The sequence below is a fragment of the Strix uralensis genome, chromosome 4, assembly GCF_047716275.1.
Source record: "Strix uralensis isolate ZFMK-TIS-50842 chromosome 4, bStrUra1, whole genome shotgun sequence".
Classification (NCBI taxonomy): domain Eukaryota; kingdom Metazoa; phylum Chordata; class Aves; order Strigiformes; family Strigidae; genus Strix; species Strix uralensis.
The window spans coordinates 126,684,094-126,709,966 of NC_133975.1; the positions used below are offsets into that span (position 1 = coordinate 126,684,094).

Here is a 25,873-nt window from a genome sequence, read left to right on the forward strand (position 1 = left end):
CTCAAAGGTAAGTTATCACAGGAGCCCTTGTACCTGAGTAGCTAAGTCTTCACTGATGCATTTTTTTGGGTTTAGTTCTGGAAGTATAAGGGAAATAAATGATTTGGAAGTCAATCCTGTGGTGTTTGTTTAAATTTAAGTGACCACAGTTGGCAGCTTGGCTTTCAGATTTGGAACTTAATCTCCCTGAGTACAGCAGAGATGTGTGTGTGCTGGAATTGGGGGAGGGGGGATAGAATAGGTTGGGGATGAATAGCAGATAGCTATAAAAAGCGGAGGCAGGAATTACTTCTGTTCCACAGGACTAGCATTGCTGCTATGTGTGTAATGGTGAAAGGCACTGCTTTAAAATGGGGATGGGCTCTTCTAGAACCATTAGTGTCCTGTGAGCTGAGAGTAGCTAGCAGATCAGCTTTTCTTCAGATGAAGTCCTGAGATGACGACTGCCTGGTCAGATGTCCTGCAGCTTTTCTAGGTAAGAAGCTAATGCCTTGCTTCTGGCACTGTGAAAACGGTGAGGTGCATGTTTCCAATTTCTTCAAGGATGCTGCTCCTCTGTCTGCAGCAGCTGCCTGACAGGGTGCTATCAAAGGTCAGGGGCAGTACTGAGGTATTGCAAACAAATACTGTCTCTCAAAACTTGTCATTTGTCACAAGGTTGAATTGGATGAGATTTGCTTTGAGTTTCTATCTAGGTTGCTAAGTTATGAGAAGCTTGTGGAGTCTTTCTTCCAACGGTTTAGCCTCTCATATGTAGATGGATCTCCAGAGGGCTTTCTCTTTGCTTTGTATGTGGTCTGAGGTGACAGCGTTAATATTCTTCCTTGAGGAGCTTTAGTTGGAGACATGGCATTTTGGCCTCCTGTGAGCTACCTGAAAATGGTTCATTGATTCTACAGGCATTAGCTAAAGCTAGTTTGTGACTTCAGATGATTTTTAGAACTCCACAGCTAAAATGGGACATGTTGTCCCATGATATATCAAGACCCCCTCATAGCAAGAAGCTGCTGTTGCAGTCTGCCATTGCAGCAGGATCGGAGTATCTTCAACCTTCAAGATCTTTCTACAGATATATTCTCTGGTAAGGTATGTCATGATCTAGTAGTTTGATCACCTTGGAGAGAAACACATTATACTCCTGTTTCACAAAGCACTAGGCACTGCCAAGTAGATGTTGTAATACTCCTTTGAGTTCCTCCTTGAAGTTGTTTTATCTTTTAGATGCGTGCAGCTGGTTGTTGGTAGGATTCTTCCACCTAGTTGCTGGGTAATTTTCTTTAACTGAAGATGAGTCTCTACCTGGGTGTTAAATTTGATATATTAACTCCAAGACTGACTCTACCTGTTGTTTTTATTTGTGCTCCTTTTGCAATGAAATGAGTCTTAATAGTCTAGACATCTAGATTTCCCCCTGCCACCCCCATATGTGGACACACATACACACCCCTCCAGTTTTGACTTTGCTTAGTTTGGGGGAGGAGTGGAATGAAGTGTTCAAACTCATGTAGGCGGAGATACCAGCCTGTTGGCTATTAACCATGGCAAAAAATACCCCCTCTCTCCCCTGGTTTTGCAGACTTCCTAAAGATTTTTCAGGTGGGGCTAATTCATAAAGAGTTCCTGTCACACAACAGTAGGACTCCAAAGTTTGTAAACATCATCCTGCTTTTGTGACTGGGCCAAGAGGAGTATAACTGCTGTAATTGCTCCCAAATAGAAAGCTTCAGCTTGCTCAACAGCTTTCTGCTATCTGCTGCCGATGTTTGCAGTACTCTAACCTGGCCATCCACAGCACTCCTAACAAAATGGGATTGTTTGGCCCTGGTTTCCAAAGGGAAGGCTTTTGTTTGGGACTTGCCAGTGGTGCTTACTTCTGAAATGAAAAATGAGGGTTTAGAGGATGGGCATCTTTATGATTTTGAGTGGTGGAATGGCCTCTACGTTCAGCAGACAAGTTCTTGCATGCGAGTGTGGCCAAAATATCCTTCAAGTTTCAAAAAACAGTGCCCCCCGACCCCTGAAATGGGGAACGTTATTCCTTCAGTTAAGGTCACCATTACAGCTTTGTAATGTCTGCTTCTAAAAGATGAACTTGCAGGCTTGTTCCATCTGTCTGCCCTTAAACCTGTGTTGAAGATGACTCTTGTACCTTCTCAGAATCTTTCTTCATTTCTTCCTTACTCCCTTTGCACTTCTGAGTTATTCATGAGGAAGTTGTAAGAACTTGCTGCAGAGCTCCTGGGGAAGGAAATGGAATATGTGTGCCTTGAAGTCAGCTTTTTCCATGGCAAGCAGGCTGCTTGGGGGAGGGGGAGAGGTGCTGAAAGGAGGAGGGGGGGGAGCCCTCAGACCTGTGCTTGCCTCGCTTGTCTAGAAGTTTCTTAGGAAAGCAAGGATGAGAGTTAACTGTGCTGATCAAGACTTAATGGACTTGGTTGCAAGAAATATTGGTGATGACTTATTATGGAAGCTATAAAAATTAGATTAGTAATAGGAATAGTGATATGTCGCTGTTGTTTGACCTGTTTTAACAGTTGAAATGTTCAAATACAAATATTGCCTGACCTTGATTGACGTTTGAAAGGAAACTACTGACTGGTGATGAGACCCTGCGTTAACTGTGTGACTGGAACAGGAAGATAAGGTGGGCTCTGGATTTATTTAGGAGCCACAATTTTTTTTATTTCATAGCTGATTCCTGATTTCTCACAAGGTTTTTCCCTGTGGAAACTCCAGTCCTTTTATCCACACAAAAATGATAATTCTTTGTTAGAATAAAAGTGTTTTAATACACAATAGCATGTTATTGATGCAGAAAATGTCAAGTATCGATTTCAGCTCAACCTTCACTTTTTGCATTTTTCAGACTTTGAGTTGGAGAATGTAAGTTCTATACCTGACTGAAAGTGCTGTCAGCAGATTGATCATCTTTCTTGGGATGAAAAGTCTGACATGTCTGGTTTGCCAAAAAAACCCCACCTTTTGAATGTTGATTTGCAAATATCAAGGTAATAGTAATAGTTCATGAAAAGTCAATGCCAAACCAATATTACAGGTCTTGTTTCCCCCCTCCCCAGAAAGGAGGTCGCTGGGATAGTATGGGGAGTGTTTTGTTTACTGTAAACAGGGGAATAATGCTTTGAAGTTGCTTTTGTCAACATGAATCGTAAGAAAAAACACGACTGAAGCAGCATCACCAGGATAAACAGGCTTAATTTGTATCTTTCCAAACTGCTTGGCATATCTATTTGGTTAACTCCCACGAAATGGTTCTTTCGTAAAGCTGAGCTCTTCTGCAGAAGTGTGCTCATGCCTTCCTTAACATCTTCTGGGTTTTGATTTGATGAGCACAAATGCCTTGTGTTTAATTCTTTCAGGAAGATAAACCTAGACACCAAAGTCAGTAGAATCCAGGGTATTTTCAGTGCTGTATGTTCACCCCCATCCCCTCTGCCTCCAATCTGTGCCACGGTCACTTTTAAAATATTTTCTAAATAGTTTGCTAGTACTAGTTGAAGTGAACAACAGATACTAGTTTTTCTTACACATAAAGAACAGACTGGAATGTGCATGTCCTGCTGTTGTGAGGTGCTAGTCATATCAGCCTACAGCAAGAGTTGTGTGTCAGAAAAGAAGCGGGTGTGGTGGTGTGTGTATATGCATAAAAGACTCATGAATTTGGAGCATTCTTAGGATACTTGTTAGAAAACTATAGAATTTTATTGTTAAATTTATGCAGGAACTTGAACATATATATATATCGGTAGTCTCTGTGGAGAACTTCTTACCTTAAATAGCTTTTAAGCTAGTGTATTCTTATTAAAGATAAATAAAAGAGCAAATACACTGCTGGATGATTTGAGGGGTTTAAAGATTTTTTTTGGTGTGGGTAGACCTTAGAGTCTGGACAAGAGCTAAATTAATGCAAGTTTTGTAATTGTTTTCTGTAAGCACAATTTAGGAAAGATGTTGTCTGGTGTAAGTATCTGTGCTACAGAAGAGTTACTTGCAGCTGGTGCTAGCAGAATGTGCTGGGTAGTCTGTGTTAAGACTTTCTGTCGAGGGGTACAGACATGACTAATGCAAGCCAGTGGTAGAGCTTTTATAAAATGAGTATGTCCATTATGTAAGCTAAAAATATTACTGAGAATTTATATCCATTAGTGTTTTTCAGCCTACAGCTTTTACTCTGGTTATTGGGCAGGGTTACAGTATGGGTGAGTGTATGGATATTAAAAGTTCCATTTAATAATAAATATTTTTCATAGTCAAACATGTTTCGGATAGTTGAGCAATAACTGGAAAGCTTTCAGTGCAGCATACCATGGACGTATTCAGTAACATGGATGCTTCTTTGTAAGTTTTCAGCTATTGTTTTAGTAATGTGCAAAATCAAAAAGAATTTAAGCAGATCTAGTGCAAGACTGGATACTTGTTGTGGTGGGGGAGAGGGTTTTTTTTGAACCAGTAGACTAATGATCCGTTTCCTGTTTTGAGGTTTAGTAATTTTAACATGATCCATCGCGTAGAGGAATTCCTCTTTAAAGTTACTGACTAGCTGGAGGTGAGGAGGAGATGACAAGTTGGGTTGGTAACCTTAACTGTCTTCCCTAGAGGTAGAATAGCCACAAAAATCAGTTTCTCTTCTGGTTACGTTTTTACTGTGTCTGTTAGGGGTTTTTGAAGGCTGACTGTGTAACCGTCAGTAGAAAGCAGGAAGTTGCACAACTGAGAACTGTCCCAGCTGAAACTGATCTTCCAGTAAATACGTGTTTGTCCATCAATACTGTTTACTGTCATTTGAGTAACATCTCTGATCTCCTGCAAGTGTGACTACAAGTCTTCCTAAAATGTTACACTCCACATGCTTGCTCGTGTAAATGGCCCAGTGCTAGCCTGTTAGCCCATAAGTAGACATGGGGAAACTGAGGCTATGGGATGCCAGTAAGTGAAAGGATTGAATAGTCTGGGTCTTGTCTTTGTTGTGTATGTTCTTGAAGCTTTTTATAGATGGGCTTAGAGTTCTTGATGGTCACCAGTGGGAGGACAGTAAAAGCAAATGCTTGAGCCCAGGCGTGTGCAACCTGGAGCTTGTGGAGCCACGTCCTTGCCCTGCCTGCCACCAGGAGGCAGCACGAGCTGTGTGGGCTGCAGAGGTCAGTTATTTGGCCAGAAATTCAGTTGTTCCACATCTTGGAAGAAGCGCTGTGCGCCAGAGTCATAGTTGCATAGGAATATTTTTCAACTCCAGAGTCTCTGCCAGCTTAGATGGTCAGGTTTGCCACTGGGGCTATGGACTTCTTATTGTAAACATTTTCTAAAATTGGTAAAAAGCCTCTCTATCCTGTTTACAACTTCCAGCATGAGCATGCTGGAACAGTGCATTGTGTGAAACTCTCTTTACCCGCAAAAATTCCCAAGCATCCTAGGCAAAGATATGAATCTGCTTTCAAGTGGAATGCCGGGAAGGCATAGTTGACCGGTCTGTTTCTCAAGGCAGCAAGTCCAGCTTAATTTTTTTTTTTTTCCTGCCTTAGCCAGTGTGGGCAGTGAGATGCAACAGCCAATTTGCAGTAGGAAAGACCAGCAGTTGCATAAGATGAGTAAGCAGACATCTGGAAGCACTTGAGCACTATTTTTTTTACTTCTAATACAAATCAATAGAACACAGGAAAACTGAGGGATATGTTAGAAGATCAGTTGTTAAAAGCAAGGGAGGTGGATAACGGAGTCTTGGATCATGCACCGATTTGCAGAATTCTGCTTAGGTTAACACTTAATTTTGATGCAAAATCAGAGGAGACTTGCAATTGCCAGAAGATAGCATTAGGACAATACTGTATAGTACTTATTTTCTGATACTATTCACTCTAAATTTATCTTTCAGGTAACAGTTTAGGAGAAGGGTGGCAGGTAGTGTTTTCAGAATACAGTAGGACCCTATCCTTCTTCCCTAAATGCTGAGATTGGGGTGAGGGGGGGAGAGCATGGAGTTGGAGGGTGAAGCTACTGAAATGCTCCACTAACATTTCTTTTCAAAAAAATTGTGGAGTTGTGAGTTGTGCTGTGTTGTCATACCTCAGAAGCAGAAGTCTTTACTTTCTCAGCTATCTTGTATCGGTTGTCCTTTCCAAAGGCAGTTCAAGCTCAAGTATGCCTCTGTCCAGTGTAGTCACTGCTGAGCCTTCCTTTTTCCCCTCCTTCCTTGAGTGTAATCTGTTTACCACTAAACCTTTATCTGTTTCAATGATGGAAAGTTGTCTTCCCTAGTTTATGTCTGTCTTCTGTACTTTCAGCTTCAGACGTTTTTCAGAGGCATAGTTTGTGATTTATATGTTAATGTAACTAAGGAATAGAAAATTACACAGTTAAGTGCATTTCTGAATAGACTGATCGCTTGCTGTAGTCATGAAGGACCTCAGGAAAACAGCCCTTCTGCTTAGGGTGCTGCACTGATCTTTCTTCTTGTTGCTGCTGTTCTAAAATGGGGAGATTTCAGTGTTGTCAACCCTCCTTGGTGAGGAGGCGAGGGGCATACAAAGCACGAGCTGTCTCAAAGTAAAAATGTACATCCCTTGATGTAACAGTCCTAAGCACACCAGGAACGTTAGCTGAATTCTTACATAAGCCTCTTCCTAAAGCGGTGCTCTTAATTTTTGGCTGAATGTCCCCAGGTCCATATGAATTCATAGATCATTAGCCTGTGAATTCTGCAAATGTTAAGGCTTGGCTCCCCACTGTATTTAACGAGCTTCAGTTTTTGGTGTGGCTTGCCTCAAAGCACAGAGATGGATACGTGAGGGTTTTAGGATAGTGGTGCAATAACCCCTTCTGTTCTTGGAGGTTTTTGCCTTGATTTTGAATGTATGTGAGACTCTGTGTTGGACAAGTTGGAAACTATCAAAGCTGAAGGGTTTGACAGCTACTCGTTAAACTCAAAACAGGTAAATGTTACATGTATGTGTAAGGTAACTTTTTACTAAATAAGTTTAGTATTTGAATATCAACATCTATCTTACATATATGGTCATAAAAGCAAGAAAAATGCCTGAAGCCTTGCTGTAGTGAAGTAAAGCCTTCATGTTTCTTCAAAATTATTTTAAACTGAAATCATGCTTTTCCTCTTTCCTCAGGGGAAAGTATACTACCAAGTGTGCTTCCTTCAACAATTATGTTTCTGCTGTTTCTTTTGCAGGTCCATTTTTCACACTACCCCTTTCATGAGCAAGAAATCTAAATTCTTGATAGACGCAGGGGGGATTTCTGTGTGTTTCTGTCTTGTAGAAAATCATACCTAAGGAAGAAAACGTATCTGTGATATAGACTGATCTTCTGTGAGCTTCCTAAAAGATGTCTCTGATTTTATTTCTTTTTTTTTTTTTTTGGTCTTCAGTTCCTGAAGTCTTAATATCCTAGCTGTTTCCCAACCTTCAGAACCCCTCATTTCATTCAAACCTTTTAGGGCTACTGCTGAAAAGGATTTCTGTGGCTATGCAAAGCTGAGAATTAGATGCAGTGGGAGGAGAATAATAATAATAATTCAGTCCTTGGTGTGTGTGTGTGGGGGGATGTTTTTGTTTTGCTGTTAGCATGGTTTGTCCCACAATTTTTAATGCTGTTGTATTTCATGCTTTTGAGAAGATGCCTTCAAGGGCTTTCACATGACAGCAGCGAAGTGAAATTTTTAACTGCTTTCAGTTGGCTTTCTTGCAGCAACAAGACCTGCTTATTCCAAATCACTGGTTTTGTCTGGTGTGTAACAGTAGTTTTTTATTGCTATCTAACTGGTGTCTTGTTTCTTTTCAGAGATCGTTCACATTAATAATAGAAGCATGGGATTGGGATAATGATACGAAAGCTGGTGAGTATTTGTGTAAAACTTGCAATTTTCACTTACTCTGTGCTCTATGTACACAGACAGGGGAGGGAGGGGAAATGGTATGCTGCTGCGATTAGCCATCCCCTCCAAATCAGTCTGGATGCAAGCCTGCTATCTAAGTAAAGGGCATGTACAAATCCAAGCAGTGAATGTTGGGTTAAGAACTGTGAAAAATTATTACTGATCGGGAAAATGGACAATGGTAGGTGAATGTTGTAATGACTGACTCTTAATAATTAGCTTTAAAAAATGTTTAAAAATCATGGTAGGCCCTTTTTTTAAAAGGAAAATCGTCTATGCTGTAGAGTTGCACTTTAAATTCTCCTCAGTCTACCAGTAACCAGGTTGTGCAATATTTTTCATGATTAGATAAACAAATAAGCATTCTTGCTCCTCATAAAGAAACCACGCTTGGTGCTTTTGATGAAAGTATTCTAATTCATGGTACGATTCCTTCTCTGTTTCTCAAGTACTCTTACGTTTCTGGTCTGTAAATGCTAACGCTCAATATCAGAGCAGGGCTATTGATCTGAAGGAAAAACAAGATTATTTTATAAATACTTCAAAATCCTATGAAGATGCTGGTTGCCATATTGTTGCTAAAGTAGGACTCCAGTTTGACTCTGCTCTTTGGTAATGGTTTACAAACCTGTCTTAAAACAATCAATGCATTTGGCTACAAGTGTTAAGTGAACTTCAGACTTTCATTGTGTTTAATGATGGACTATTTAATCTTGGCTGGGATCAATACAGAGGAAGATAAGTGTTTGGACATTAAGATGGCTAACGTTTCTGTCCCAAATCATCATCAGTTGCTAATTACATTCTAGTTCCATTCTCTGCTGCTTTACTGACCATCCTTATCAAGATGCATCAAGCATAAAAAAATTGGCAAAGCTCAATTGGTGTTAAGGCTATGTTAGAGTTTCAGGGTCCTCTTCCTTGAAGACTGGGATCGGTTCCACTTGCATTTTCATTCCAGACTTTCCTAACTTAGAGATTTTCCTAACATACTCTGTCTCCGGTAATAGACAAAGTAATGATGAGTTTGTAGTTTGTTCCTGAGCCTTCCCTCTGTTAGAATTAAGCTTCTTTTGTCTTGTTTAACAGCTTCTTCAAACTTTTCTAATAGGCATGTTTTCTTTAGATCTCTGGTAATTCATGTTGCTGCAACCCTTCAGTTGGTCCACAGCCTTCTTGAATGGCAATTCCCAAAGTTGGACATAGTATTCAAAATGAGATCTTGTGTGCTGAGCAGAGTAAGCCTGAATCTTGAATAAGTTTAGATATCCTCCACAGCCACAGATAGGAGGCGTCCTCTTGAATGCTTTATTCAAAAAGTATTACATGGAGTTAATTCTTTTAAATAGTTTCCAGCTTGGGAATAATTTACCTAGGGGCAGATAGTATAGCAAATATTGGAATATTAATGCCCTAGTTCTAGATGGCAGATCAACTCATGTGATGGTGTAGAAAGGGGTGAACATGAAGAACCTATCCTACAAAAAAGATCCATATGCATTTAAGTGCTGAATTTTAATTTTTAATAAGCTACTTAATGAATAATGGTCTTGTACTTTGCTATATTTATGTCTTAGAATCTGCAGAACCACCTTGCAAACCTGTAGATTTAAAACACAGGTTTCTTTTATGCTCCATAAGGAGACAGTCTATATAAGCTTGTGTTCAGTCTTTCTTATTTTTTTTTTATTTTAACATGCTCTAACAAATCTGTTTACTTTCATTGATAATTTTTTTTTTTCCTGAACTTCAGGCCAACAGGATACATAGTCTTCTGGAGGCCCAGTGGGGCCATCTCCTTAATTTAAGAGTTTCCATGAACTAACAGAGTCTGTATAAGTGTCAGATTACAGTTTAGCTGTCATGAGAAACTGCTAATGGAAGGTGAACTTCCCTTTAATATAGGCTGCCAGAGAGGTGCTGTTGAGTTGTATTGCATCTGAATCCTAGAAGGTTTGTCCTGTGAATTTAGGAAGGCTTTCTTGGCCTATAATTTGGCAGAAGACTAGCTAAACACTTGCCTTGGTTAAATGTTTAATGTTTCAGTAGTCTGTTTACCAATTCCATGATAGAGACCTATTACTTTGCCATGCTGCAGTTTAGACTTGCATAGTAGATTCCCAGGAAGAATTCCTTAATGCTGAAGGCTTTGCTTTCTCTTTTTTTTTTAAATGGTCATAGGTCTTTGGGGTTTTTTAGTGGTCTTGACAGGGTGTCCTCTGGTAGGTTTTGCCTTGTGAATCTGTCAAGATGCAAAGACATTTCCCTTGAATTTCTGCAAGGACTACTAAACTGCCAAACAGGGACAGATCGGTACAAATTCATATGCAAGAGAATAGGAAAGGGAATATAGCAACTCTTCCAGAGAAAAGACAAACAATACCTGCATCCTGGGGGGGTGAAGAGAATATCTGTGGAAAGCTGAACTCCCTATCGTATCCTGAACACTGAGCTGATTTCTGGATCAGGTTACATGTGTCTTCTGTTGCTACTGTAAGAAAGATTAATCAAAGTAATTGCCAGAGTCTGTTTATAAGCTGATTAATTAGTTCCAAAGTCAGGTTTTGCTTTCCTTTAATGGAGATGAGTAAGGCTGAAAGTTAAGTGCAGGTCCTGTGTTCCAGCTTGGACTTTCAAGTGGGTATTTAAAAAAAACAAAACACAACCAAAAAACCCCTCCAGATAAAACAACAAACAAAAAAACCCCCAAAACCTGGCATGAGGGGTTTCCAGTGAACAACTTGAAGGTTTTGGAACAGTTGTCATTCTTTCCTCCATCTGTGTCCTGGCATCCTGTATTCATCCTTTCACCCATCGAAAGCAAGGCAAGGGTGGTCAGAGCACACCTGGGAAGTACTTCTGAAGAACAAGTCTGCTAGGGCAAATGTTTCCCCAGTACTTACCTCAGACTACAAACTGAGAGGCTTTCAGATCCTGATTCCTCAACTACTCCAGTGCTTTTTTCTTTCCCTGTGCAATAGGGTTGTCTCTGAGGGAAGCTTGTGGCAGTATAGTGTTACCACTTGTTTGCTTTGGGAGGGTGGAGGAGGGGGGAGAGGAAACTGCCTTAGATACAAAGTCACTCTAAAGGGCCTGTTCTTTGTCATCTGTCACAGCAGTTCTTGCTACTTTCCAGGTAAGTCATTTGACTTGGCACACTCCTGGTTGTATAGCAGAGGTCTTGGCAACGCCTAACCCAGCGCTGCCGTTGTGAAGCAAGCTGGCATCTTCATGTGTCAAGTAATTTTCCATTTGACTGTGTCTACTGTGGGGATGCAGCGGTTGCCTTCCTCTTTCGTGTCAGTCTGTAGAAGACTAATCTGTCCTCACAGCTTTTTGTAATGATTGCTTGAAAAATGCTGAAGAGACTATTCTTCCTGAGATGGGACCTCCTGTTCCTTTGGGCACAAAGTTCATATGCTACCATGTGTGTGTTTCCTTGCAAACAACCACCAGCATCACCTTTTGTATTGCCCTGTGAGTGGCTTGTTGGAAATGTCTGACCTCTGCTAAAAGTTAGGGTGTTGATGAGCAGTGTTCTTATTTGAGTGTAATCACAACTTCTGATTGCACAGTTAGTTAGATACTCTTCAGATAAGGATTCCTCTTCCAAAAATCAGATGCTTTGGGAACATTAATTAAAGAACCACCTTTTAGCCATCATCTCCTTTTATGCAAATGTCTGTGCCACTATCTGCTTTTCTAGAGAGGCTTGTAGAAAACGTCTTGGTAATCAAGAAAAAGAAGCCTTATTGCTTCCGAGGTGTGTGTGTGTGTGGGAGGTTCAAGTAGTGTATGCTGCTTTTTTGACCAATAAGCAGACAAATTCAGTTATGCAACTTACTGCCTTTACTGACGGCTAAACGTAACGTGTGTGAGTTCCTAAGGTGAAGTTTAATGGTAAACCAGATGCAGGGAGCAAATGTTTCATCAAAATAGTTAAATGTGAGAGACTGAGTATCTTCAGAAACACTTTGGTGTTGTGTGGGAGGAAGGAGGAACCTTGATAAACACGTTCCTCCCTGCGATTATGGATCTCTTTGGAAGATGCACATTCTCTTCGGGATCACTTTTAAATTTGAAGTAAAGCAGAATTTTCATACTTTTTCTGGTACTTAAAAATTTAGTATTAGAAACAAAATGGCTTGGAGCTGATTTCCTGATGCCTTTTGTGGTTCAGGATAAATTATTTGGCTTGCTTTAGGTTGCTAAGCCCTACTTTTACTGATAAAAGCTAGAGGAAAAGCTCTTAAGATTCAGAATACATTCTTTTTCAGAAGAGTTTGTGAAGATAAAGTTTGAGTGTTCAAAAAAAACCAAAACCAACCCCACAGAAACAAACACTGTTGGGTTATTTCCCCTGTTCTCGACCCCAGGCATCAAGAGTACTGTTCTGCATAGGTATATTTGCAATAGCTGTAATGCTTGTTCCAGTTGTTTAACTGGGTCTGATGAATCTGCATTAGCCTGAAGATGCTTGATAAGAGTTTTATTATATAAGTCACTCCTTTCATCTCAGGACCTGTTCTTCAGTCCCTCTGCACTTTGAGGAAACGCTTTTATAGCAGTGGCTGTTGCAGCTGGTTTTAATGAACCTGTGTTGTTTATAGCTGGAAAATAGCTCTATAATGCATATTTACTGTTTGTTCAAATTCCTTGACCATCCAATGATTCAGCATTTTTCCTTTATAGTTTTTCAGATCAATAGTCATTAGAGAAGAATAAGATTATAAAAGGATGCTGAATCTAATCATGAAGCTTTTAATAGTGACTTGTGGTATGATATCCTGTCCAGTCAAAAACAAAATGCAGCCAGCCTTTTCTAGCTTTCAGGTTTCTTGTCCACTCTGCTACTGATCATGTGCTGCTGGATGACAGAGTTCACATATAGGAATTAGGGAGTTAAAGAACAGGGATAGACTTCAGTGTGTCTTGTCTAGCCATAAAATGTTTTATGCAGACTAGTCTAGACAAGCATGAATTGTAGCCTATAAATGGCAATACCACTTTTGATATTAAAGCAGAGGGATAGCTTGAGTTCTTAATAATTAGAGAACCTTTCAATGCTTAATTAAAATAGCTTTTTAAGTTCAATATTCGTCAAGAAGAAAGATTTTTATGGTAGAAGCAAGCTTGAAAAAAGAAGATAACAAAATGCATTGCAGAGCCCACTACTTCTGTAGCTTTCCTTTTCCTTTAATGTTGGAGTCACTGAAAATTGTCTCTTGAGTCCTTTTACATGCTGAGGGGGAAGTACAGCTTTGGTAGCAGATACACAGGATACCTCTAAGCTGTCAGTGACCTCTTAGGTGAGAAACAGTCACTCTGTTGGTTTTATTTTCTAAACAAATAAATTAATGGGTTCTAGAAAGCAAGTAGGTGAAATGCATTTGCTGAAAATGATAGTTTAGTATTGCTTGCTACCAGCTTGGCATGTTTTATATTATTAATAATCTGAAGTTTAGACTTTTATTTTGCTACCATTACGGCCTCTTGCTGGTTGCAGGTTTTTGGTTCTTCATTTCTTTTAACATGTTTTTTAAAGAATCTGTATTTAAAGAAAATGGACGCTGAAGCTCTGAGTTGGCAATATTATAGCTATTTCATAAATGATATGAAATTCATGTATACAAGTGGAGCTTCTGTACCTTTTTCTTGTCCTTAAATAGTGCTTGGAGTTCCAGCTGCAGTTTGCAGAGTCACCTAGAAAAACTCTTTACAGTAGGATGTTACTAAATTTGAATAGTGAAAACTTTTGAAAACTCCTTTCACTAGGGTTACTCACAGTCTACCCGCACTCTTACTGTGCTTTGCTTATTCTTAACATTTACTGAAGCAATTTGTATAATTTCATTGTACTGACTATAATTGTGTCTCATCTTCTAATACTGAAGCTTCTATACCAAGAATAAAATAGATAAAAATACAAAATGGATATTCATAAAAATGACAATACTTTGTGTTGGCAGTTCTGTAATCTTATATCCTAGAATCCTCTTGTCCCATGTGATAGATAATACTTAGTGCACATTTTGTTTCAGTCAATGGAAGCTGACAGCAGCAGTGCTGCTGTTGTCTGTGAGGACAAGGCAGGATGCTTATAGAGTGTATTACAACACTGATCACAATTATCACTAGTTCCACTAGGGATAAGGATAAGGAGGAATCAGAGTTGAGAATGGCCCCTTGACAATCCTGGGTTCACTTGTATATTTCCTTTCAAAATGTCAAATATTAGCTACACAGTGTTCTGTGAAATGCTTGTTAAAGATGCTTTGCCTTTACTATAGAGAGAATGATAAAATGAAAGCAAGCTATTTTATGTACATAATGCAATCCTACCACAGCATTTACTATTGCTTAGTAATTTTGCAGCAAATTGAATATCCTATGTGTTTTGCTTTATTTTTAAAATTAAACTTGCACCAGAGAACTTTAGTATCTCAGCTACTAGGTTATGCAGATTTTACAGTTTTATAAGAACAAAAAGGAGGCAAAAAGAGCCTCAGATCAAGATAAAGCTGCTAGTTGTCAGTGTGCGGGTGTGGTATGTTTGGCTGCCTTGAAAAATAAGCTATTTCCTATGGATTATGTTCCAGGGTTTTTTAATATTTCCTTTGGGACACTTTTTAAAATTGGCCTTCCTGTAATGAACTTTGCAAGGCAAAGGAAAATTCAGTTATACTGTAGATCTTTATCATCTTAACATTTTCTTTACTAGGTTTTCTCTTAACCAGTTGAATACTTTTGATTTTAATTTATATGTTCTTGTGTGCTGTCAAACTTATCTGTTGAATTTACTTTTTTTTAAAAAGGTGAAGACTTGTTAATAGAGCGAGTGACACATGCTGGTATGATCAACCCAGAAGATCGATGGAAGACACTACAATTTAACGGTCCTGTTGCTCATTTTGAAGTACAAATAAGAGTGAAGTGTGATGAAAATTACTACAGTGCTCTGTGCAATAAATTTTGTGGCCCTCGAGATGACTTTGTTGGTCACTACACGTGTGATCAAAATGGAAACAAAGCCTGCATGGAAGGTTGGATGGGAGAAGAATGTAAACAAGGTAGTATTGTTTGCTTCGTTTTAGGTTAGCTCTAGTGTATATATAATAGGTATAAACTGCAGTAGGTATTTCTGTTGTGTCAGTGTTGTAGCATGCTAATTTTAACCCATACAGACTTTCTCTTTTGAATACAAATCTTTGAAAAAAAAAAAAGTCCTCTGTGAAGAGTAGAGCCCAGTGCAGGATACAGTGTTGCTTGTGATGTGTGCTATGGGGGCTATACAATAAATTTAGGATTTGAAATAGCAAAATATGTTTTTACTAATTGACTTCATTCAGTGGTGGTGTTACTTCGAAGCAAAATGATGTATTACATCTGTTAATGTAAGATTTTATTGAACAGTGATGATATCAGTAATACTGTAGACTCTAATCCTGTAAAAATGCCCTCGTAACACTATTTTTGCAAATTAAAAAGTTTTAAGTGTAATGTATGCAGAGCTGAAAGCTTTTTGATAGCTCTTAATGTGAACAGAAATTCAAGTGTAGTCATCCTTTTTAATGTACCACTCAATCAAATCTCTGCATTTTGCCTTCAGTCTCAGTGAGTAATTAGTGCTAAAATTACTTGACATAATCTACTTTCTGTTGAGGGCTTCTTGTTTTTGTTTTCTGTTCCTTGTCAGTAAAAAGCTTATTAATGACAGAGACGACCATTTTTAGGGCTTACTCAAGGTCATGTGTATCTTTTGAAGCTTAGGATTTCCAGCATAATACTAGTCTAATACCAGGTTTAAAAAATAACTGTATTTGATAAATATTTCAGTGCTGACACTCTTGCTGCAAACCTATCTGGTAGCAACTTTTTCAAGGAGTTACCTTATTTTTTTTATAAAGAGTTGTAATGGGGTTGTGTTTTGTGAAATAGCTAGCTGGAAGCAACAGCTTTTGGAACACGGCAAAAGACAGTGTACTTTGCACAAACAACAAATAGGCTCAATGACAGAAAACCTAGCTGAACAGTTCCAGATTGCTGCTGTACTAATGCATACCCAGCTGCCCTGACTGATGGCTAAATCTTCTTCTGTTTACAGCTGTGTGTAAACAAGGATGTAATTTGCTCCATGGGGGTTGCAGTACACCTGGGGAATGCAAGTAAGTCTGCATGCTTGAGTATATTTTTTGAGTACTGATCTTACTAGCAGTTCCCATGTATGTTGCTACTTTAAAATGGAAAAAAAAAATCTATACGAGAACATAGATGGAATAGATCTGAAGTAGATTTCACATGTGTAAGAACTGCATATACTTCATACTCTTTTGCAATCCTATTCTGGTTTTTGTGCATATAGGACTGAACAGATCTGCTTCATGTAATCCAAAACCGTGCCTTTATCAAATGAGAATATTTTCTTTTTTTTCCCTTCTCAAAATCCTTAGGAGCTTTGATTTCTATGTACTATTTGTTCCCCTCAAATAAAAAAGAGAACTTGCTCTTTGACAGTGACAACTAGGAAATGCTCGTGGTCCTAGAACACTCAATATATATATTTGATCACCAAAATATAGTAAACCTGTCTTTTCCAAGAAAAAAGGTTTCTTTGGTAGTAATGGAGATACAGTAGCAACCCCAACCTAAACTTTCTACTCCAGGTAATTGTTTGGTCCCTAAATACGAGAGAACAGAGTATGAAATGTTCCCTAAACTTTGTGATGAAGCTTAAGTAGACTCTGTGATAGCAAGAGGAGCTGATTGTTTCCTTGTAACAATCCAACCTAGTAGGTCAAGGGGAAATGGGTGTTATTTTTACACTGGCTGTTGAACAAATGGGACAGGTTTACTTGCAAGTTTGGGATCCTGTGTAAATTCTTGAATCTATTTGTGGTCAGAGTTGTATGCATCATTGTAAGAGTAGATTTGTGCAGTGGTTCCTTTGTAAGCTGTATTGAATCTGCTTGCTTGGAGTGATGTGAAACTGAACTGTCTGCCAGAACCCCTGAGTGTTGACAAATACTATTTGTGGCAAGCTGTGATAGTTTAAGGCAATTCGGCTACATCCTCCTACTAGTAACTACTGCAGCCATCACAGAAGTGGCAGAAATAAGATGCAGGTTACTTAGCTTTGGGCTTAGAGCTAAACTGGGGTTGAAGTGCCAGTTTGTGATCTGTGAGAGCTGATACGCAAACAAGTTCCATCCTGCTGGAGAGCCTGCAGTTTCTGACAGTGGGGTATGGCAGATAACAAAGTTAAGTTTTAAATCATTGCACCACAGACTGGTTTCTTACTGCCCTGAAACTTCCATCAGATACGGCTGACTTGTAGAAGATTTGGCATGTTGTAACACTCAAATGTGACTGAAAACTAAATTCCAGTATATGAAGTGCAGTGCTTCAGTGCATGTGCAGTTTGACTTCTACAGAGCTATAAAACTTCCCTTAAAAGATTTTTTTTTTCAAGGGAGATGTTTAAACATGGCTTCCTTTTTGTAAGAAAGAATATTTCTATTTAATGTTATTTGTGATCTTTTCATATCATTAAAAATTTTGCTTATGATTTCAAGTATTGTGTGCCCATGCTGCTGTTGGTGATTTTTTTAGGTTGCAAGTAGAGATTGTGGTTGAGAGCTGGGCTGGTATCACTTCTGCCTGATTAAGTACTCCTTCCCTCGAGCCTTCCAAGAACACATTTTTCCCCTTGAGAACCTACTCTAATGAACTTTGATTCATGTAAGGGTTTCTGGAGTCCTGTAGGTATCAAAGGAGTGTCTTAGGGGCCTGTGAATGTTTGCTTTGTGAATGCAAAGAGCCTTTGAATAAAGGTGAAAAAGTGACAGGTTTAAGCAAATGCAAAACAGTACCCTTTTTTTGGGGGGGGGGGGGGGGGGGCGGTAGGGGGGGGATGTAGGGTGTGGGTAGGAGGGGGTGGTGCTGTTTCCTTCTTAGCTTTCATTTCTCTGTGATAGCAGCTGTTTCTGGGAAGACAAAAGTTGGAGAGGAGGAGGAGGGTTTAAAGGGAATACAAAACCCTTGAAGATGGGGGGGCTGGGTGGCTATGGTACTTTTTTTAAGGTATGTCAATAGGTAGTCTCGTATGAGCGAAGCCTTTCCCTACAGCATGTCACTGATGTGAAGAAGCATCTAGTGTTGCAAGTCTAGGTACCCCCTTCTAACCTGCACAGCTAAACAAAGCTCACAAAAATACCACTGAGTCTGTTGAAGGACTCTGACCAGAAATGTCACTATTTTCTTGGATGGATTCTCTCATCTGAAAGAAAGTACTGGGGGAAGGAATAAGGGACTTAATGTTTCAGATGGGTTGTATGCCATCTGCCTTGTTTCTTAATGCCTGTCTGCTGAAGCGATAGATCTGTGATCAGCAGCAGGTTGAAGGAAAACAATGGCCTTTCTGTCTCTGGCTCCACTCTTATTTGCAGTATTGCAGAAGGTTCTTGGCTACCTCTTTAAATGTGATTTGGGAGCTTGAGCTTGTTCACACAGGGATCTTTAGCTTGTTCTGTAATAGTTATTAGGCTATATTAGAAACTTTGCTTTTAACCCAAATGGATAATATTTTCTGTAAAAAAAAAAAAAAAAAAAAAACAAACCCAAAAAAACCAAAAAAAAGATGCTGAACTAAAAATAAGAAAGGCTTACAGACATGACCTTTATCTTAGGCAGTACAAAGGAAGCTGTTATTTAAAAGAAACTGCTGTGTTTGGTGCTATTGAATTATAATCTAGATTCCTTCGTCCTAGTTTTTGGACAGTTGCCACTGTCATTTAACAGGTGAAAACAATGTCCTTTTTTTAATTCAGAAAATGAAAATGTGAGAAAAACATGGGTGAGAGATGTATGGAAATCTACTGGTGCCAATAGCTACTTGGTTGCCAAAATCTGAAGTGGCATTTATAAATAGAAATAGTTGGAAAACGGTTTCCATCTTCAACTTGCATGAACATGCAGGTTACTTAAGCAATGGCTCTGAGGCTTCAGACGAACTCATAGAAAGGATCTACCCTCCATGCTTCGATGTTCCAATGTAATTTAGAGCTGTTCTTGGATTAAATGTTATACCAGAAACATATCTTAAAAGTAGCTGACTGCAGACTGTTAATAAAGGATATGCCATTAGCTGTAACTGTACATCATCTGTTGGGCAAGCTCATGTACCCATTGTTTTGAGGAAGTTACGGTGTTGTGAAGTTTGCCATTTCTTTTGTTGACCTTTCATCAAAGAAATGGAAAATAAGTAGGGGATGACCTGATGTCTCAAAATGACCTGATGTAGGAAACAATTTTGTGGTATGGCCGGGTCCAGGTGGTAGGTTTTTGTCATTGTGGAGGCAGTTAAGGAAAAATAAAAAATTTACTGAATAATAGCAAAATTACAGCCTCGAGGAAAGCAAAAGCAACTTAGCTGAATTTTGCAAAGATCGGAAATTGCAATTATCTTAAAATAAAAAACAAACCCAACCTTTATCCATATCTAGACTCAAAGTGTTTGGCCACCGTAATTTTTTTTTTAGCCTGCAGTGGCAGACCAAATGATCCTGTTGGTTGACTTCACCAGCCCAGAGCAGTAGGAAGGATTGTCAAAGAAGCAACATTGCCAAGCCATGTTAATTGGTGCTTTTTGTATGTTTTTGCATCACCTGAAGAACTTTGTTAAATTCTGTTCAACTGTCTAAAGAATGAAGTTTGATCTTATAACTGGCTTAGGCTCAATCACCTTATGAAATTATCAAAGTTGAATGTACAGAAACCACAAGTGACGGTCTGCTTCCTTGAGTAAAACTGCTGACTTGAGTATGTTTGGTACCACTCATAAACTGTCAGTAGGCTTAGCGGCTTAATCTTTCACTTGTGATCTGGAGTGGTATGGGTTTGTTGGAAGTCCAGATATGTGTCGTATCTGGCCTACGTTGTCATATTCCTGCCAGGATGATGGTATTTTCAGAAATCTTTCTACTTTTCCTGTTGCCTTTGAATGTTTAAATTTCTCTTCCAAAGCAAAACAAAGGGGTCAAATCCCTAACACTGCTCAGCTTGTGTTCAGCTTCTGGAGCTATGGTAGGACCTAGGTTATGTCCTGGGAAATGCAAGTCTTACTTCACACAACTGTGATACCAAAATTTCTTTAGAACATGTAGACTAACTGAAATGAATTACAAATGGGATTGTTAATAGTACTCTAAGGAGAATTCATGCAAGGTGAACAAAGCAAGCAAAGAAGTTTTTAAAACTTCTAAAGTAAATTGTTTAATCTGTGTGTTTCGAACTGTCTTATTCTAGAATTACTTTTGAACTATGTGACATAACTTTGGTTTTACAGTGTTGGTGATTTTGTTTGTTTAATCGTGTATCTTATGTTTGTCCTGTTGAAACAGGTTTCTCAAACTTCCTGTCTGGTGCCATGCCTTTTGTAGTCCTTGTATTTCACTTCAGCCCTGCTAGGGAGGCTGATTTCTTGCATCCAGCAGTGCCTGCAGATGCTCTAGGCCTCTCCCAAGTGGTTTTGCTCCCTTAATCTGTCACTATAAGGGCCAGAACCTGCTCAACTGTTACTCAATACTTCCTTTAGAGAGATGCAGGAACAAAAGCTTGAGTTGCAAAATGAGCTGCAACTACCTGGAGTGCTGGGGGTGTAGTGGTGTTCTAGAGATCCTTTGTTAAAGGCTTGCATAGTCTTCCTAACCTTTTCAGTAGGAGGCATACCAATATCACTGATGTTTTGCTTGTGCTTTCATGACGGTTGGGTGGATAACTTGGATAATCAGCCTTGGGGAACTCTGCCTAAACTTAAAAAAAGGCAGCTGGATTCTTGTAAACTCATTCTTGGGTACAAGGAGATCTAGTGAGGCATCTCAAAACAGGTAGTTATTGAAAGATACTAGAGGACTAACAAAAGATGATAGAGGACTGAAAACAGAAGGAAATACTTTCTCCCCACTTTTGGAAGCAGGCAGTGTAAGAGATGGGGAACTTCCATACTATCTAGTTATACAGATCAACTAGCCCTAAATGATACAACTTCTTTCCACAGTTGTTCCAGAATGGAATTGTGAGATCTCATAAGCTGCTCTGAACAGTAAACTAGGAAGAAATCTTGTTTGAGCAGTGTGCTAGCTGCTGTGGCACTGACCCTTTCAATTCCTACAGTCTTGGACTAGCTGTGGCCCCTAAAGAGCGTAGGGCTATTGTTTGGGTCTGCAGGGGGATGCACTTGGTATGGGTACCTGGACATCATCTTCTGTCTCCTCTTTGATGCAAGATACTGTATCACAGCTTCAAGTTTCAAAGAACTTGTAAAATTATTACAAACTGTGAAATTGCTGTGTGTCTCATAAGTTCTCTTTCCTGTTATCATAACCAGTATGCTTTTATTATTGGTTTTTATGTCCAACTAGTAAGCCTTCTGGGATTGTTGGCAAGTATTTCACAAGTAGACAGAAAAGAATCCCATGTTTGTTTCTTTTATTGGTCAAGGAACTGAGGCACACTCTGCAGTCACTTCCTTGGGTGGTTAGTGGGTAGGAAGGCACAGAATATATGCTGAAGGTGGATGCTGCTTCCACGGGAATGTGAATGGGATTTACAGGAAGTAAAAATATGTAGTGCTTTAACTTGTGTCTACAATAGTAGGCAGTGCAGACAAATTAGAACAGTAGATCAAAGCAGCGTTGAAGCCAATATCCATACTAAAAACACTTCAGTCTTTTTTAACTTTAGACTAGCTCTAGTCTGTTCTTGTGGACTGAATGCCTGTTTGTAGCTGGAACACACTTAGGTGTGCTCCTGGCATACATTGCCTTAATGTTACCTTAGTTTAACCTAAAAGGAATCCAATTCCTTTGTTCCAAAACAGTTCTGTGATGTGAACCAACACACCATCAACAGGAATGATCAGGCAGTTCGTTTAAAAAGCGTGCTCCTGGTGTGAACTAATGCAAATATAGACGCACCCTTTGAGCCACTTATTACAAGTTAACTGAGGAACGTTTCCTCATATGTTCTGGCTAAGCAATTCTGAACCATCCCCTCTATCAGCTCCTTCACAAAACTAAATGAAGTACTGGAGTGAGAATGTTAGCTCTCAATAACTTCCTTTAATAAAGGAGAAGAAAGTTTGTAGGGAAAGGTTTGTATCTCGGTCTAAGAATGCTGAGGGTGAGAGGAAAAGATGACAAGCTTTCAGGTAGTTATATGGGTTCATTAACGAGCATCTTTTCCTTCCCTATTCACAAAACTATCACGCCTATTTCAAAGGTAGGAAGGTGGAGAAAGCATTTCTGTGACAAATCTTAGTGAGTACCATACTAGCCATGACATTGAATCCGGATGCTCAGAATTGTAGGATCTAACAGCTAGACCATATTGCTGCCTGCTATGCAACAACTAGTCTCTTAAAAGATTAAACAGACTTTCTTATAGTTATTTTAAGTAAATAACTAATATAAAGCTATTGTTCTGTTCTATGCAGCACCATCCTGTTCACGTCATTAGAAAATTTAGTGGTTTTCCATTTAAGAGGGTTATTTCTTCCCCACCCCTGAATGATGCATTTTGCTTCTGCTCTTAATGTCACTGTTTTGCTTCATTTTCCTGTGTCGAGTGTTTTGGCCACAGCTTCCACTTGAAATATGAGTGGGAGAAGCTCCCTCCAAAAAGCTTGCTTGAAAAATGGTGTGTCACAGTGATCTTTACTTTGACCTTTGTAGGATGTGCAATATACCAGTAAGATGTAACCTGTGGTAATTAAAGGCTTATACCACACTGCCTGCATCCTCACTAGGATTTTTTTAAAATTTATTTTTAGGCTCCATATTCTGGCCTTGACTTCAGAAGTAGTTTAGTTTTGATTTCCTTCACATTGTTGGTTTAGGTGTATTTATGCATTAAGTGCTGACAAAGCTATGTAGCTAGGTGTGGAACAGAATTTATTGAAGTATCCTCTCACTCTTGTGTATTACGAGCCTTTTCATAAGGTTCACTAGAGTAGATTAGGGATTGGATGAGACCTGCAACATGAAGTTTCTTAGCTGAACTTCCTCCACAGAAAGTTCAGGGCTTTCAAATAATCAGAAGTGATTGAACCAGGAGAATAAACCATCTGTGAAGATCGTATGAAACAGCTGAGTTAAGGTGCTCTCAGTGGTCCACTTCACTAACTTTTTGCTGTGTAACAGGTGTCTTTCTTTTGGATAATCATGCAAGGTGCTGAGGGACCATGGTTTACAGACCGTTGTGATTTGGGTACATCTCTTTGCCTTTCTAATCACTTCCATAACTGCTATTGTAGGATTTATCATAAAATTATGGAGCTTGGAAAGAACCTCTAGGGTCATCTAGTCCCACCTCCTGCCCAAAGGAATTCTAGTCAGACCAGATTGCTCAGGGTCTTATCCTCACAAATAATGTATCTGTTTACATAGAGCAACATGGGATCTTTTGAACACCTTGTTTTGATTTGGAAATGCTCAATTTCAACCTAGCTTTCACTAACTAATTATAACACAAACATCCTCAGAGGAAAGCAAAGATTGGTATCAGCTTTTTCCTTAATTATAACTTCCAGAAGAACATAGGGAAAGCATAGTTCTGTAGAAAAATCTCTATTTTTATTGAACCTGGATCAGTTTAGCTTTTTTAATACCCCCAGGAAAAGCAAAAACCCCAAACACATTCTTTCTCCTTTCCCACTTGCCCATGCTCCTGCCTCAGAGTACAATATGTATCTTTGAACTGTGCGTAGTCATGGGTGCTTCTGTAGAAATACTTGATACTAAATTTAAACTCATTGAGATTTATTGTAGAAAGACCTTCTTCCTTATCCTGGAGTTTTGCTGTTTGAAACCCCACTGTCTTATTGTAATCAAGTATATGCTATGAGTTGAATTATTGTGGCTTTATCTACTTGTCGATGACAACAGTATTTTTCCTGCACAGTTGCAGTTTCTCTAATCTCAAGACTGAAATGTTATCTAGAAGCTTTGCTAATGTTAACTGCTGCCGCCTCCCCTTCCTCCAGCCTTGTATTTAAATTCTCATTTTCTGTTGCTACCAGACTCTCATCTAAGGAAAATGGAAGCTGTGAAGCATGTCTGTCAGGAACTTTTCTGCAAGTTCTTGGTTTCAAGAAAACTAGCAATTGTTCTTCAATTCCTATGGCACTCTTTCTGTGTTAATCCTGACCTGAAGGGATGCTTTGGTCTGGGAGCAGATGCCTGTATTTCAACCTTCCATCAGGAAGTTACTAAACTGTAACAATCTATTTATGGTAACTTCTTTTGTACTGCTAATAACCCAGCAAGGGCTAAGATTAAGCCATCTCTGATTTTGTTTTGCATGTGTTTGGTTATAAAGACGAGTTAGAGCCAATGAAGTCAGCAGAGGGGAAGGACAAAGGAAGTAGAATCTTGATTCCAATAAGAATTTTCTTTGTCCGTTGAACAATGGGAATCCTTATGAATCCCTAAATTTGGCTTTCTTATTTAGTCAGATGTGAAAAACTTAGGATTGCAGAACTCCCAACAAAGTATCCTCAACTAGGGAAGGGGCCGGGAAGAAGTAACTTTAGCCCACCATTAAGTTAATCATTTTGGCTTTTACACAAGTGGTCGTTACTTGAAAAGGAATTCTGGTTTGCTTGTTTGGGGTTTTTTTGGGGTGGGTTTTTTTTTTTTTTAGATGATGTTGCTTTTATAGTTGTACTTTCTGGGCTTCTCATAGTGGATCATTAACCTTTTTTCATCCTTGTGTTTTGTCTTGATATTTTTCTCAAATGACAACATGCCCATTTCTGAATTGACTTCACTTTATCGATCACATCTTGCTCTAGGGGTGAGCTGAGATCCGTGTAAACATTATCTTTTTAGAAGGAAGTGGATTTAAAGCTGCTTTAGCACCTGCTAATGTAGGATGCGACCAGACTTCCTGTTGAAGAGGAAATCCTAATTTACTCTTCCTTGTAAACTGAAGGCTGATCAGCTTACCACATAGTAACCTTTTGACTTGTAAACACTGTGTTCCTTTGGTCTGCTTTAAGCTTCTAGAAATTATTTCCCCTGGGCTTGGTGGTAACTTTACTAGTAAACTTTGTGTTGAATATAATGAAAAAGCAGCAACCCTTTTCTGATGAACTAATTTTATTGCAGTCAAGCATACCTACAAACTCAAGTAGGTGCTTAAGATGCCTTCAAGTTCTAAGAAGGTGACTGTATTTTTCTTTGCACTCTTAATCACCAGTGCAGTGTTGAACAAAGAAACTTGTTATCCATTGGGTATAGAAAACAAATTGAGTTATTGTGATTATTTGCTTTGTGATGCAGACTTTCAACCCTTGAAAATGCTTGTTATGTGTGGGTGGGAAGTTGGCTCTGGCTACGGTAGTCATGGTGAATCACAGGCAGTAGTGCCAGGTTTGGCATGGATGGAGATTTGGGTTGGGGCCAGTAAAGTGAGTTAGTGTGCTTTTTTTTTTTATTGTTTATTACCAGCCCTGAAGAGATTTTTCTGTCCTTGAGGAGGAAGGAAGAGATCAAATTTAGCAGGAGCAGTATTTGTTTCCTCTTACTGCTAATACAGCAAAAGAAAGCTGCTTCTGAAATACGTATGTTCTCTAGGCTTCTGACAGCCTTGCTTAGATGAGCGATTGGAGACCTCTGGACTAGGTACAGAGCTGAGGCCCTCCTTAGGGATCTCACAGCTGTGAGGTTTTGAAGGAGCAGATACCGGGACAAAGATCTCAAAGTAGTTCTAGAACTATATATAAAAAAGTCTTGAAAAGATCTGCATCTAGATTCCTTCTGCCTATGTAAATAGTAGGAATTTAAATAATATGCTGCCAACATAAGCAGTTCTGTTCCTCTGGGGATTGATACAGCTTATTGAAATGGTGGAAGTGGATTGATTCACAAGAGACCAAGACTCCTTGTCTATATTTCTTGTCTCTTGTCTGCTCTC

At 39.2% G+C, this 25,873-nt stretch overlaps 1 protein-coding gene across 1 annotated transcript in view; it reads left to right on the forward strand.

Annotated features, from left to right (window-relative positions):
* The window catches only part of JAG2 (jagged canonical Notch ligand 2), a 71,981-nt gene that overhangs the window by 18,988 nt on the left and 27,120 nt on the right, over positions 1-25,873 (forward strand). Inside the window, exons 3-5 of the mRNA XM_074869056.1 lie at positions 7,807-7,861; positions 14,716-14,970; positions 16,005-16,065. Of these exons, the coding sequence (XP_074725157.1) occupies positions 7,807-7,861; positions 14,716-14,970; positions 16,005-16,065 (371 nt within the window). The remainder of the gene's footprint in view (positions 1-7,806; positions 7,862-14,715; positions 14,971-16,004; positions 16,066-25,873) is intronic.